Consider the following 14,631-nt stretch of genomic DNA (forward strand, 5'->3'; position numbering starts at 1 on the left):
GTAAAAAAAGAAAAAAGGTAGAAATTCACTTTTGTCAAGGTTATCATTAGAATTTATTGGTATGAGACAAACTTTGTATGTCACCATGTCAGTGGAGGAACAGCACATCCAGATGTCACAGAAGCACAGAGGGGACGCTCCACACCCTGGGAGCTCCCAGCTCCGGAGCACAGGGGACCACACACACGGCTGGGTAATACTGGGGACATGTTCTGGGGCAGGAATGCTCCAGAAACCCCATGGCTGAGTGGTTTGCCAGACAACAGCACCCAGCAGGCTGCAGCAGGGACCTGCTGGCTCTGACTCCCACAGGGAAGGGCAGCTCACCCCAGTCACAGGGAGAAAAAAACCAAACCTATGTGGAGGTGAGATTCCAGGTATCCCTGCAGGGAGATGAGAGCACTTGAGCCCTCCAGCTCCCCAGCCCTAAAGGGGCTCAGAGGAGCAGCTGGGGTGGGGACACATCCCCAGCAGGACAGCCCAGGCATGGCTGGAGCCCTCCCAAGGAGCAGACACAGCCATGCCACACTCCATCCTGGCATCTGCCCATTCAGAAGCAGCGTGTTTCTTTTAGCACAATTATCCCTGTGTTGTAACCACTCAGGCATTCCCCTCTCAGCAGTGCCCTCTCGCAGCACAGCCAGCCAGTCATCTATGCTTGTGGCTAACATGAAAATTATCTTTATAATCTTTACTGGAAATACATCTTATGCTGGATTCTACTTTTTAAACAAAAAAAAAAAAAAAAGCCAAGTGCTGAGCTTTCATCTTCTCCCAGCTTATGAAATATTTGGTTTGGTCCAAAGTATCTTGCTAAATGATTAGAGAGGGAATAGCAGAGTATTCCCCAGGCACCTGGTAAATCCACAACGGATTCATTGTAGAAACACACTGAATTCTCTAACTCGCTCCAAATGGATTTCAGAGCCCTCTAAAACCCTCCAAAGAATGAGCTGTTTGTGACAGGACACACAAAAAGCAACCCCAAGTTCAATGAGTAACAGGCCCCGCACTGAGATAAAGGACAGGCCACAGCAGGGGATGTGCCAGCCCAGCCCTGGGGCCTCCTGTGACACAGCAGTGACAGAGCCTGGGCTCAGCTGCCCCTGCCTGGCCATGGCACCAACCTGCTGCACACCTGGAGAGGAACCTCGGGCTCCAGACACACACGTGTGACCTGCGTGCTCCTCCCGTCCCTCTCGTGGCAGCTGTGACAAGGACAAAGAGGGTTCTGCTCTCAGCCATCCGGTTCCACCAAATCTAAGTTCCCTCTCCCACGTAACAGCATTGATTTAGAGATCTCATATTGATGGGTAATTATACAGGATTAATTGCACATCAGTCCATTGTGGCTACAAGTTCATTAGGTTAATAAATCTACGTAGTGACAGTAGTACAGTATCGGCTACTTCTCAATACAAACTCCCTACCCTAACCTTAATCTGTAGGTCAGAGGAAGACCTTCTAACACAGTGACCTCCCAATGACCTTTAACATTCATTTTCAAAATCATTTTTTCTAGAAAACAACAACAAAAAAATCCAGTGTGGGGAAAACGCACATATATAACCAAAGCAGTGCTTAACAACCACAGGAAAACAGAACATCAGCTTGGACTCTTGTTTCAGCATCTTCTGTAGACCCTGGTAGTGTCACTCCCAAAGGGTTCCTAAATGCTCCGTCAGTTCCCAAGTCCATTAAACCATTTCCCAGCTCCAGATGCTTCTGGTCTCTCACCATTGTAGCAAGAGCACACAGAAACACTTGCTAATGTGCACAAGACTTCCATCTGATTTCATGGAACAGCTCTAGAAGGCTGCAGTCTTTCCTTCCAGAAACCTGCTCTCGAGTGGCAGCGCTCTCACTGACCAGGCCTTCTCTTCCAGCCAGGAGAGAGCTCCAAGTCCCTCCAAGTTTTACTCATTCCTTTTGCCCAAAGGTGTATGGGTATCCAATAAAACCCCTCTCACAGTATTCCCAGGAAATGATTCAGAAGAGGAGATGATTTTTTCAACCAAATGAGATCCTCTGGTCCTGTGTGTCAGACCATGGCCAAGAGAACGAGCAGCTGCCATGGACATCCCAACTGAAATAGGGCCCAGACTGTGAGGGACAGGCAAAGAGACCCCAAAGTCACTCTGTTCTCAACAGTTTGCCTCTTTCCTGGAGTCAAATGTTTGATTCCATTTGTTCTAGCAGGAACTGGTGGATCACGTCAAAAGTGGGACGATCTTTGATATCCCTGCTCCAGCATTTCAGCATCAGGTCGAACACAGGGTTAGGACACAGAGGAGTCTGGGAGAGATAGATCTGAAAGGAAGAGAGTCATGGTATTTCAGTGGGGTTTTCACAAAAGAACTGAGCTTTTACTAAAGTAACACCGAAAGACAGTTTCATTCCAGGTTTACAAGACACAGCCACCATGCAGTGTTTGGAATCCATCCAGCCCCAGTCTGGCAGCAGAGTCTGGACAGAGCCTCTCAAACGGCACCACGGACACTTTGCCAACTTGACTGATGAGCTGGTCACAAAACAGGCCTTTGTCCCCCAGAAAACATCAAGGCTTCTGAGGGATTTGTCTCCCAAGAGACAGCAAAACACAAACCAAACCCAGATTTACCACAATAAAATCCAAGTACTTTCAACTCACCGTAGACAATCCATGAGGCTTTCTAAGCATTGTGACAGCTTGTTAGCAGAGACAGAAAGAACACCTTTTAGAGCTTATCTACAGCACAGCTGAGCAGAATGATTTCATTTCTCCCTCTCATTTTTTAGGCTCACTTCTTTTAGGCTCTTGGCTAATCATTAGTATTTGGGAGATGGTGAGTAAACCCCCCATCATTTTATTTCCCTTTATTCCCTGGTGCTAAAGGTGAATTTTGGGGAGAACTGTTCTGAACTGGCACTCCACAGCTTTGGGTACTGAGGAGATGGAGTGTCCTGTACCACTGGTATCTATTGAGGGCAGCAGCAGTGGGGACAAAATGACACAGAAAAGCCCTTCAGCAGCTGGAGATGGCCAAAGGCTTCCTGGCATATGTGGAGACACTACAGGGAGGATCTAATCCCTGGGAACTAACAACTGCTCCTTCCCACCTCAACTCCCTCCTGCTTCCTCATCTTTCAGAGGCAATGCTGGTGGGAGAGTGCTGACAGAGGAAAGGAGCACGAGGATTGTGTGGGAGAGCCTGGAAAAGCTGCAGACAGGGCAGAGTGAAGTGGTTTAGAATAGGAAAGAAGCAGGACAGGGCAGAGAGATTCTTCCAGTGAGACTCCAAGAGAGGAAAATTGGTGCAGTGAGCCCAGGAAAAGGGGAGGAGAGGCAGGACACAGGTGAGAAGTTGAGTAGATGCAGAGGAGGTGAGGGCAGGGGGGGAGGCCCCGGGAACACCCACCTGGATGGGAGTGGCTGAGTGAAGGAGGAGCCTGCTGCATTCCTTACCTGCCTGCCCTGGCTGCGGAAGAACTCCCCCGTGTTCTCGATGACCTGCTCGTCCGTGAGGAGGCTGTAGGGCTGCTCCTTGCACAGCACAAACATCTCCCACAGGGTGACCCCGAACGCCCACACGTCGCTGGCTGTGGTGAACTTGCCCTGTGGACAGAGAGGATCTGCTCAGCCCAGGTTTGCTTTCAGCAAAGCCCTTTCAGTCTGCACCCTCTGCAGCTCAACATGAGGATGCACCAGGGAAAATGCTCCAAAAAGAGCCAGCACAGCAGGTGAGCTGCTCCCAGCCGCACACACACAAGGATGACAGGGCTGTTTGTGGGGCAGGAGTAGCAAGGGGGGTCCCACAAGCCCTGAGAAGGTTTTCACAGGGGCAAAGCTTTGTAACAGGGAGCAGGTCCCAGAGAAGGCCAGAAACTTCTGTCCCTCCAAGAAATTCTGTTTGCAGCAGAATTAAATGAACTGGGGGGGGTGGACAGCTACTGCCTACGTCCACCCAAAACAGCAGAGCTCACAGAAAAGCCTTTGAAAGGGAAGCAAAGCCCTCAGGGTGAAAGCAGAGCCAGAGCAGACTTCAGACTCTTAGAGAAAGGCCCAAGACAGTTTTGATTTTTGCACGTGTAAGAAGCCAGTGACAATCTTCTTGCAGTCCCTGTTTTCTGTCTTCAAAAAAATGTGCCCAAACTGGCTGCGTTTGGAACAATGTGTTTCTGGAGAAGTAAAAAGAAGATTGCTCAGAAAATAACACAAAACACTTGAGGGGCTGGAGGGCCTGTTTGGGCAGAAAACACCCAAGCCCCACTTCACCCAGGCTTATCTGGCAACCCTTGCAGTCTGTCAAGGTTTGGAAGATGTTCACACAGGGAAGATGGGAGTGATTTATGGTTTAGATGCAGCTGTAACCAGGAAGAGGGTGGTTTTTAGGAAAGCATGGGCCTGGCAGCCTTTATAGCAGAGGTAACTGCAATTTTCCTGGGTGCTTGGAGAGCATGTTGCAAGAAAGTAACTCACCAACTACTATGAGAAAGAAATACTTGGCTAAATATCCTCCAGAGTGGAGGTGTTTGCGCTGTGGAACAATCTGAGGGGAAAAAGCAGGACCCTTAAACATGAAAAAACCCCACAACCTGGCACTCGAAAAACTCATGAAGTTTTGTCCCTGCCCCTCTCAGCTTCCCAACTGGGGAAATAAGCACAGAGAGGCAACCTCCTTACAATTCCAGCAGGAATGTCAGGCACAGAACAGAAACCAGGCCCCAGAGCAGCTGGGGCTGCCCCTGGATCCCTGGCAGTGCCCAAGGCCAGGCTGGACATTGGGGCTTGGAGCAGCCTGGGACAGTGGGAGGTGTCCCTGCCCATGGCAGGGCTGGCACTGGATGGGCTTTAAGGTCCCTTCCAACCCAAACCATTCCATGACATGCTGTATTTCCAAGGATATGAGTGATGTCCAACACAACCCCGTGGATTTCTCACCCAGGGCCAGGTGCAGCACAGATATTGGTGGTGCAAGGGCTGGCACACAGATGTGTCACTGCTTCAGGGGCACAGTGAAAATCAGAGGCAGAAAGGAGGAGAGGCTTTGTGCAGTGCCTACCAGGAGGATGCTTTCCCAGGCCATCCAACGAATGGGCAGCACAGCTCTCCCCTGGATCCTGTAGTAATCCCCACTGTAAAGGTTCCTGCTCATGCCAAAGTCTGCAATCTTGATGGTGTAGTTGTTCCCCACCAGGCAGTTGCGAGTTGCCAGATCCCTGTGCACAAAGTTCAGGGATGCCAAGTACTTCATCCCCGAGGCGATCTGGGTGGCCATGTACAGCAGGTTGGAGTGGCTGCAGTAAAGGAAAATAAAACAAAGAAAAATCAGTGGAGTTCCCCCACACTCAGGACTTTATTGTATGTGATGGGTTAGTGACCTGTTGGTTTATTTCCTGCCATAACAGTGGAACTAAACTGTCTCATTCCAGGACATGAACAGCCAAGCTCCCAAGCTGAGTAAGCAGGAGCAGACAGGCTGTCCCTGAAATTCAGGCCTTTACAATCTGACATCCTTTAGATTTTTTTTTTTTCAATATCAAACATTAATTTCGAGATTTTCAAAGAGTTCATGCATCAAAGCACCAATTTTTTTTGCAGAGAGACATGAAAAATGAAGCTCAGAATCTCATATCTTAAAAACCACTTAGCCTGGTATTTCAAACAACACCACTATTGAATGCTTATATTAACATAAGTGTGTCACTTCACATGAAAGAGAGTTTACTTGGTTTTAAATATGCTAAACATTACTGAAAATAGAAACAGATGCATTTCCCATCTAATTTAATTTTAATTCCTCCATTAGCAAAATGAAGATGGGATTAATAAAGCTGCAGGATACACAGACAGGGTTTGGACCATTGGACTCTCAGCATTCTTCCCACACTATTGCTCTGTGCTGCTCAGCCTGTTTCCCACTGCTGCTGCTCAAATGCTTCACACGACCAAGTGCTCATCAGGACACATCTGATAAACTGCTCCCAGTTTGTATTTCTCTAGTAAAGGTCAAACAAAAAGGTCTTTGTCACCAGAACATGAAGAAAAGGGGACTAATCACAGAATCATGGAAGGTTTGAGTTGGAAGGGACTTTAAAGATCATTTCATTCCACCCCTGCCGTGGGCAGGGACACCTTCCACTATCCCAGGTTAACACTCCTGACAGGTCCTGGCAGCAAGGCTGGTGCTGTCTGGCCATGGTAAGAGCCAGCCACCTCCTGTCCAGCACACCAGAGCTGGCTCTGCCTGCCTGCCTTGTGCCTGAGCCACAAATCTGTGCAACCCTTTGGGGAGGAACACGCCAAAGGCTCAGCAGTGCTGCAGCTTCTGGTCAGTGCAGGGCTCTTTATCAAGCAGAATGTATTAGTCCTACATCACTCTCCTCTGAGGACAGCATTTCTGCAATAGCAGAGATGCTTTTATGTCAGATTTAATCCTCCCATTGAGGAGGGAGACGAGTGCCACTGCTGACAAAAAGTGGTTTTCTCTGCCAAATATTCTCCTTCTGTTGGCTGATGAAATCTTCTCCTTACTGAAGCTCCACACTCAGCTCCTCTCATGCAATATTTTTTGGACACCAGGGAACATATGAACCTACTTAAAAGCCTAAGAGACATTATTGATTTTCATCCCAAAATTCTTGCTGTAATGCAACTGCTTTTCGTATTAATGAAATATTTGATGCAAGCCCACTAACATAAACAGATGGTCACCTCAATAAATACATCTAGGATGGTCTCTGTGACCAGAACAGCTCTGTCAGGGACACTTCAGGGGAACACAGAGGCCTCAGGAACAACAGCAAGCAGGACTGGTGTCCATGTGCCATGGCAGTGGCCAGGCTGCAGGAAGGTCCCTGCTGGGAAGGCACGGCAGATAAAACTGATTTATCCCAAAAAGACAGGCAGCTTCTCTTACGTGACACAGGGGATATTGTTTGAAATGGCAAATTTGCTGTAGATCTCCCTCTGGGACAGGAACTGGTTGAGGTCTCCGTTCTCCATGTACTCTGTTATCATGCACAGGGGGTCGTCCCGCACACACACGCCCAGCAGCCGGATGATGTTCGGGTTCTTCAGCCGGGACATGATCTTGATCTCCTTCAGGAAATCGTTCCTTGTAAACCAGAAAACACCTTTGAATCCTAAACCATTCCTGAGGACAGCACAAGTGGTGTGTTCCCAGCTCAGAGCAATTCACACTTTGCACACACAAGTGTGAAACTGGTTCTGAGCTCATGTTCAACGCTGACCTTTCCCAGCAAACAGGATTAATGCAGCATTCCAGTCTGACATTCCAGCTTCCCCTACCCCCACTCCCTGCTGTGTTCTGCTCCTTCCATGAACACATGGAACATCCACCACAGACACACGACACTCCCACAGCAGTCCCCAGGGTTAACCTGTGCTTGGGGAGCATTTGTTTTCCTCCCCAGCTGGTTGGCATTGCAGGTGCACTTACCTGGCTGTTTTGTTGACATCTGATCTCAGCATTTTCACTGCCACAAGTACTGGCTGGTGAGTGAATTCTGAGGATGAGACTCCCAGGAATTCCAGCAGGCCATCGGCTTCACAGAGGTGCACCTGCAGAGCAGAAGGCAGAGGCAGCTGTAAGAGCACACACGGGCAGAAAACCAGAGGAAAACAACATCCCAGCCAGGTCACTGCTCTGTCACTGCTGGCAGAATGAACAAGTGAATGATCAGCGAAGGTGACACAGCTGTGATGAGAAATGACCCAAGGGCTGGCCCTAGATCCTGGTAAAATGTGTCCAGGATGTAGCCCATGACACAGGAGCACAGGGATCAAAGCCAGATGTGCCCCCAACACTACAGCACCTCACACAAGTCCAGAACCATCAAACCACGGCCTGGCTTGAGGCATTGCTCAGACTTCACTGAGGAGCATCCAGGAACTACAGCCAGTTATCCAAAATCCTCTAATTCCAGAGGAAAAAAGAGGAGAAAAGCATGTGCATGTGTGTCCCTGATATGAACACCTCACCTGTGCATATACCCAGAGATAAATAGACAAATACTCTAATGACTACACACAATTCCAAATGTCTTCCAATAAATTAATGATTAAAGATATAAAATTGCTGCCAGGGTTGTACAAGAAGGGGTGACAAGACACTTGCTTAAGAAGTTACCAGAATATGCATCCAAATGGAGAACAGGGTGGGGAAAGCAGACAGACCTGAGGGTGTGGATGGGAGAAAGGACTGGAAAAGGGGAGCAGACTGGATGTGTCAGTGAAAGACTTGAAGCAGTGAGGGGAGTGTAATGGGAGCACAATGAATTTTGTATGAAGGGAGCAGCAAGAGCTTTTGTCACAAGCATGGTGAGGAGAAAAATGAGAGAGCAGAGAAAAATGGGACAAAGCTGCAGAACGGGAACGAAGGTACAAAGATGCTGCTGCAGTTCCACAGAGAATGAAGCTGCTGTGGGGAAAGTGCAGCCACGAGACCTCAGACAGGGAAGAGCCACAGGACTAAGCACAGGTAATTCCGAGGTGATGTGTCACCAGGGAGGGGTGGCTGGGAGAAAGGAGGAAAAAAGACTGAAAGGAAGAGTGGAGAGCTGAAAGAAGCAATGAGCCCTGTTTCTAGGAGCACACAGAGCCAGAGCAGTGGAGCAGAGCACGTGATGGCCAGTTTGGTAAGGACTGAGGAGGTGAGAAGGAGAGGCAGGAAAATGTGGTGCAGCACATTTGCCAAAGAGTTTGTGATGCATGGAAAGGAACAGGCTCTGAATCCATCCTCAAGGAAAATGAGGATGGGAGAGCAAATCTCCCATCAACACAAAGGTAGAGTTATTGCAGTTACTAGAAGGACAGGCATGAGAGGAAAGGAGAAACCAGAAGCAAAACAATGAGAAAATAACTCTCTCTGTGTCACTTTTGGAGCACAGAGCAGGATCCAGGCAACAGCAGAAAGGGCTGCACTGACAGCCAGGTGAGGAGGCTGAGGATGTCAGCACCTTCCCAGCACACAGAGTGAGCCAGGAAGAGGTGAGGGGACAGGGAAGGGGCTGGGGTGTCAGAATGGAGGAACCACAAAGATGAGCACATCACAGAGCAGGAAGCAGCCAGTAAAGGGCTGTGCTTGCCAAAATGTAATAGAGAGACAGACTTTAAGGCTGTGAGTGAACAAAAGCTGGGAAGAAAAAAGACAGTGGAAAAGTGAGAGCAGGAGAGGGAAAGACCTGCTCAGGATGGAGCTACAGATGGTATGAAAATGAAGCAGGGAGAGAAGAAAAGGCGAGGTGAAAACACTGACAGCTTGAAAGGAGCTCAAGGAGCAAAGGGAAAGTTTGGCAGATGACAGATGTGTGCATCATTCTGCCTGAGGCTGCTGACAAACTGGGGCTTGAGCAAGCAGCAGTGCCAGAAAATGAGGGTGCCACAGTGCTTGGGAAATGTCTTTGTTTGGGTCAGTGCACAGAGCACCCCCAGAAGCTCCATCTATGGCTGAGAAAGCTGTTTTTACAGCAAGGATCGGTGTTAGCTGGACTTTGGAGAGTTTTCAAACCCACATGCCTAAAGGTGGGTGACAGCCATCACATTTGAGATGTCCATGGAAGACATGAAAGCCTGGATTCCCACCCCTAGGTGGGAATTAACAGAGATACAGATAGCAAACAGAAAAAGTTTGCCAAGTTCATCTATTGATAAAGACTCCTGTGGTACCGAGCAAAGCCTCAGAGCTGCACAGGGGCTCAGTGGCTTAGCCTGAGGGACATCAGCTTTCCCCAAGAGCAAACACACATTTTAACTAAAACACTGGAATGCAGACCCCTCAGTCCCACTGCACAGCAGCTCAGGAGATTAATCTCTGCCAGGCACCTCCTTTCTGCTGGAGGAAAAGCAGCAGAGAATGGCTGTACCTCTCCAAACTGTCCTTCCCCCAGCTTCTCCTTGAGCCTCAGCTGCTGCCGGGGGAATTCCCCCACGGAGATGTCCTTCTTGGTGAGGGAGTCCACGGTGAGGGCCGGCACTGCGTACATGTTGTTGCCGGTCACCCCCTGCAGGTGCACGATGTCCGTCTCTGCGTAGTGAGGAACGTTGTTCTGGAAGCCTTGGTGAGGGGTGGACTTGGTCAGGTCAGGCTCAGCATAGTCCCCACTGCACACTAAGGGGAGCCAAAGACAGGTGAGTCACACGCTCATCCCTCAGAACCAGTGTGTCCCAGTTTCCACTCCTCCCAGTCCCACAGCTCTGGGAATTCGGCCGCCTGCTACCTCCCACTGAGGGACACCCACACGGGAGACACTGCTCTGTTTTAACCAGGGCTTCAACCAGAACAAGCCACGGAATACCTGTGAGCTGCTAGCAAATTCCTGCTCAACACAACCTGTTCTAGCCAGTCATGAGAACTACAGTTCTTGTCCAGACAGGGAGGCGAGTCTGAAGTGATTTTCTGTTTCTGATTCATCCTAAGTACAATCAGTTCCCATTACCTGATGCAGGGATGTTTTTCACAATGTCAAACTTGCTCTGGATTCCCTCCTGCTACAAGAACTGATCGAGGCTTCTATTTGCCATGTCCTCCGGTAGCAAACTCCTCTCCCTCTTACATAAATATTCATATAAATATTCACATTCACATTCACATAAATATGGGATAATGCTTTGGAATTAACTCCCTGTATGGTCAGTACTACACAGAACATTTGTTCTGCTTCGAATTCATGCCCTGGCTCAATCCAATCAGTCTCCCTGTGCAGAATAATGCTGGATCTTAGCAACTTGCCAGTGTGAGGAATGCAGCACTGCCCTTCCATTCACTGATCAGCACTGCCCTCACCGAGTACAAAACACTGTTGGAAACATTCCCTTCTGTGTGGGTCCAAAAGCTCCCCAGGGGCTGGAAGCCAGGACACCACGGACAATTCCCTGCTCTAGTTCCTTCTGGTTTTTCTACAGAAATTTCAAAGAGCCCTGGGTGCAGAAAAAGGTGCTAAAGGTCTTCTCCCAAGAGTGCTGCAGGCAGCAGCTCCACAAACGATGTGTGATTGCTTTGACTGCCCAAACCAGCTGCTAAAAGATGACCTGGGTAATACATAAACAGTCTTCAAACAAAAAAATAAAAGGCCACCACCCTCTAGTGGGGCTGCTGCTCCAGCTGTCACAGTTCCATGCTGAAAAGTGTCAGAGCTCCACAATACTGCCTGAGGTCCCTGGGTTATTGAATTGCACAGGAGTCAAAGGTGGCAACTTAAACAAGTGGCACATGTTACAATCTGACAGAAATAACAAAAGAAGAAACATGCAGTTCTGGAGACTGATGATGTTACCTGAGTCCTCTGCACTTTGGGAGAGCTCTGGAAGCTTTTGGAGCAGTGTAGCTGGCTGGTGATATTCCAAATCCAGTGGGAAAGCACGTTCATAGGTGGGATTTGACTGGTGGATCTGGGTCTGGTTGTTGGCAATGGTGTAGCTGTAGAAGGAGAGGCGAACGGTGGCATCCTCCTCCAGGATTCGGCGTGGGGCCTGCAGAGAGAGGGGAAAAAAACCCAAAACACTGAGGCAACACTCAGTTGTTAAGTAATGCCTTGGCTGCAACCACAGCAACTTCCAGTAACGTCTTGGACAGGGCTGGCATCCTCCCCTGCTGTGGGAGCAGCTTTAGCTACTCCATGGAGCTGGAGAAACCCTGTGCTTTTCACACAGTTCTGAGCTCATTAGGGTTAATGATTAGTTCTGAATTTGTGTCTGCAAAATAGCCCCATTGTATTACCTTTTCCAACCTTTTCTGAACATATTGCTTCCAAAGAATGATGATTATAATCATCAGGAGCAGCAGAATAATAGCCACAAGGCAGCCCACGAGGATGGAGGTGTTGGAGTCATCTGCCTTCTCCCCTATCCAGGTGCTGGTTACAGAAGATGTGGTTCCTGCAATCACAGAGAAGGAGAATCTGGGGTTAAAGCACCAGAAGTTTTCTGTGCTGGCCAACTTCCTACAGTCTGGTACAGAAAAGACCTTGGGCAGCTCCCTGAGCATTAACATCAGCTGTGTTCACATTTTGCTCTTACCAGAAATTCTCATTTTGGAGGCTCAAAGAGCTAAGAATTGTGCAGAGAACTTCTGCGACCAAACACAGCTCTGAGCAGAACAGATTCCTGCAGTGGATCCATCCTAGAGCAGACAGTGCTCAGAGTTTCACTGGTTCCATCTAAGCCTCACGTTCAGAGGCAGCTCTGGCCAGCTGAGGGCAGGAGGACCAACTGAGGCTCAGGGGACTGTCAGATGCTGCCCTGTGCATAAGGCACCACCCAAACCATCCCCAGATCTCCAGAAACGGAGGGAAAGACCACGTTAACTGGGATGTTCCTGTGAAACTCCCCAACACTTGAACCCTTGACATGGCCAAGGGGCAGAAGCCCTTACCCCAGGTGCCTTCAGTAACGTTGTACTCCGTTTCCAGGAGATCCATGGTGCTTGTGGCTGCCGTAACGAAATTGGGATTCACACTCTCCATGTCTGGGAAAGGAAAGGGAATGTGTCAGCCCACCAAAACCTTCCTGCTCCTGCCAGCAGTCCCTGCAATCCCAACTCCAGCAGGAGGGTGCTGGGGTCCAGGCAGCAGGTCAGGAACCCAGCAGAGGGGCTGCTGTCTCCAAGGTAAGCAACAAGCAGCACTGAGGGCATTCCTCTCTCAGGAATGTCCTCTCACTACAGCTGATTAGAGACCTTGGAGCCAGATCTTTTCCTGCCAGTCCTTGGTTTTCTCCAAGACTCTTGTCCTTTTCCTTTCAGAGCCTTTTAAAGCACCTCATAGCATTGACTTCTACATCATAGTTAAGACTTGAGGTAAAAAAAAAAAAAAAAAAAAAAAGTCAGCCTCTATTTTTTAATAATCTGCTAAACTTGATCTCCTCATCTCTAGATATACTTGAATTATTCATAACAAAATACTTGGTAAAGAGAAGCAAAAATCAACCTCATAGCCAGCAGGCAGCTGGGGAAGTGGAGGCAGATACTGATATCTTCAATCTGGTGACCAGTGACAGCACCCAGGGAGCGGCTGGAGCTGGGCCAGGGCAGGCTCAGGCTGAGAGCAGGGAAAGGTTCTTCCCCCAGAGGGTGCTGGGCACTGCCCAGGCTCCCCAGGGAATGGGCACGGCCCCGAGGCTGCCAGAGCTCCAGGAGCGTTTGGACAGCGCTGCCAGGGATGCCCAGGGTGGGGCTGTTGGGGGGTCTGTGCAGGGTTGGAGTTGGACTGGATGATCCTGGTGGGTCCCTCCAGCTCAGGATATTTTGTGATTCTGTGATCTGTTTCAAACAGAACAACTGCTCTGCAGCCCAATTTTTGGTTGCCCAGGTTGTGCTTCTGCACATGTGCATCAGTGTCAGCCTGGAAAACATCCACCCAACCTTTCAGCCCCTGCATCGCCCTTCCAGTGCCTGCACAACCTCCTCCTTCCCATTGTGCAGCCCACAGTGCTACAAGTCCTGTGAACCCCACATCTCCTGCACTCCCACGCCAGCTCTTCTGCTCCCTGTGCTTCTCCAGGCCTGCCTGACCGCAGGAGCACTCACCTGACTGGAAGGAGATCTCGCTCATCATCATCCAGGTGTCGGCGAAGTAGAAGCGGCACAGGATGGCCTTGCCCACGCGCTGCTGCAGGGGCACGGTCACAAACCTGGCACTGGGGTTTTTGTCATCCAAAACCGTCGCCACCCCCACAGGCTCGGGCTCCCAGTCTGCGATCAGGCGGGGTTTGAACAGACACTCCACCCTCTGGAAAATCTTCACCCCCTTGGAAAACATGTTGTTACAGTGCACCTGGGAAGAGGACAACGGACTAAATCAAGCCCCAAGGATGTTCCGTTCATGAAAATTCTCCATGCCCAGTATCTCCCTGTAAGAATGCAGAATGAGTGACTTGTTCCAGCATGCAATGGGAACACCTGTGCAAAAAGCTGCTCTGGAACAGCTCTGAACTTTACCTGCAAGAGCTACATTCATGGTCAAACTCTGGCAGGCTCTTCAAAAGGCCCATATAAAAATCAATCAAGCAAACCCTGTACTAATCTAAAGCCTTGCAGACCAATTCTCTTTGAACATTTAACCTAAGAAGGGAAAGAAAAACCACACCTAAACTCTTAGTGTTAAAAATGTGATTATTTGAATTGCTTGACATGAATAGCTGGAATTGTTAGGCCACAAGTTGAACTTTATCTGAACTACATGGTTCTGTACTGCAAGTCAAATATGGATTAGAGTAAACCCTGGAACTAATAATCTGATCATTGATAATAGGAAACATGGATTGTAGTGAAACTTGTAGGTAACAATCTGATCATTAATAATAGTTAGACTAAACAAAGCTGCAGCTTAAATATTACTTAAAGATCAATAACTGAAGTGGACCGCCCACAGATTGTGGTCTGCGAGCTGTAACAACCATGTTAAAAAAATGAACTACTGAACCCACCAAAACCCCCACAGAAACCCATCTCAGAGGCCAGAGTGGAAACAATGACACAGCAGCCACTTGGTAATGAAACAGTGAAGCAATGAAGAGCAAGGAGAATCCAGACCCTAATACTGCTCTTGGATTCTTCTTCCGTCCCTCTTGGCATGAGAGATCCCAGGGATTTCTTTGTAGTCCCTTTTTTGAGGTACCAGCTTGAGCTGTGA

General features: G+C 49.0%; 1 protein-coding gene across 6 annotated transcripts in view; it reads right to left on the reverse strand.

The window, feature by feature from the left end:
• Nucleotides 1–34: 34 nt before the first annotated feature.
• Nucleotides 35–14,631, reverse strand: part of LOC104688223 (discoidin domain-containing receptor 2-like) — a 51,394-nt gene continuing 36,797 nt past the window's right edge. For 5 of the 6 annotated variants that reach the window (XM_039561521.1, XM_039561522.1, XM_010397601.4 and 2 more), the window contains 10 exons: nt 13,527–13,773; nt 12,375–12,467; nt 11,721–11,878; nt 11,278–11,473; nt 9,868–10,112; nt 7,443–7,564; nt 6,900–7,097; nt 5,043–5,277; nt 3,446–3,595; nt 35–2,310 (listed from right to left, as the gene is read on the reverse strand). In XM_039561521.1, the coding sequence (XP_039417455.1) occupies nt 2,170–2,310; nt 3,446–3,595; nt 5,043–5,277; nt 6,900–7,097; nt 7,443–7,564; nt 9,868–10,112; nt 11,278–11,473; nt 11,721–11,878; nt 12,375–12,467; nt 13,527–13,773 (1,785 nt within the window). In that variant the 3' untranslated portion in view covers nt 35–2,169. Of the gene's footprint in view, nt 2,311–2,650; nt 2,689–3,445; nt 3,596–5,042; nt 5,278–6,899; nt 7,098–7,442; nt 7,565–9,867; nt 10,113–11,277; nt 11,474–11,720; nt 11,879–12,374; nt 12,468–13,526; nt 13,774–14,631 lie in introns of all 6 variants that reach the window. The other variant, XM_010397604.4, reaches the window with a different exon arrangement.

This window comes from Corvus cornix, chromosome 17 (assembly GCF_000738735.6).
Source record: "Corvus cornix cornix isolate S_Up_H32 chromosome 17, ASM73873v5, whole genome shotgun sequence".
NCBI classification, from domain to species: domain Eukaryota; kingdom Metazoa; phylum Chordata; class Aves; order Passeriformes; family Corvidae; genus Corvus; species Corvus cornix.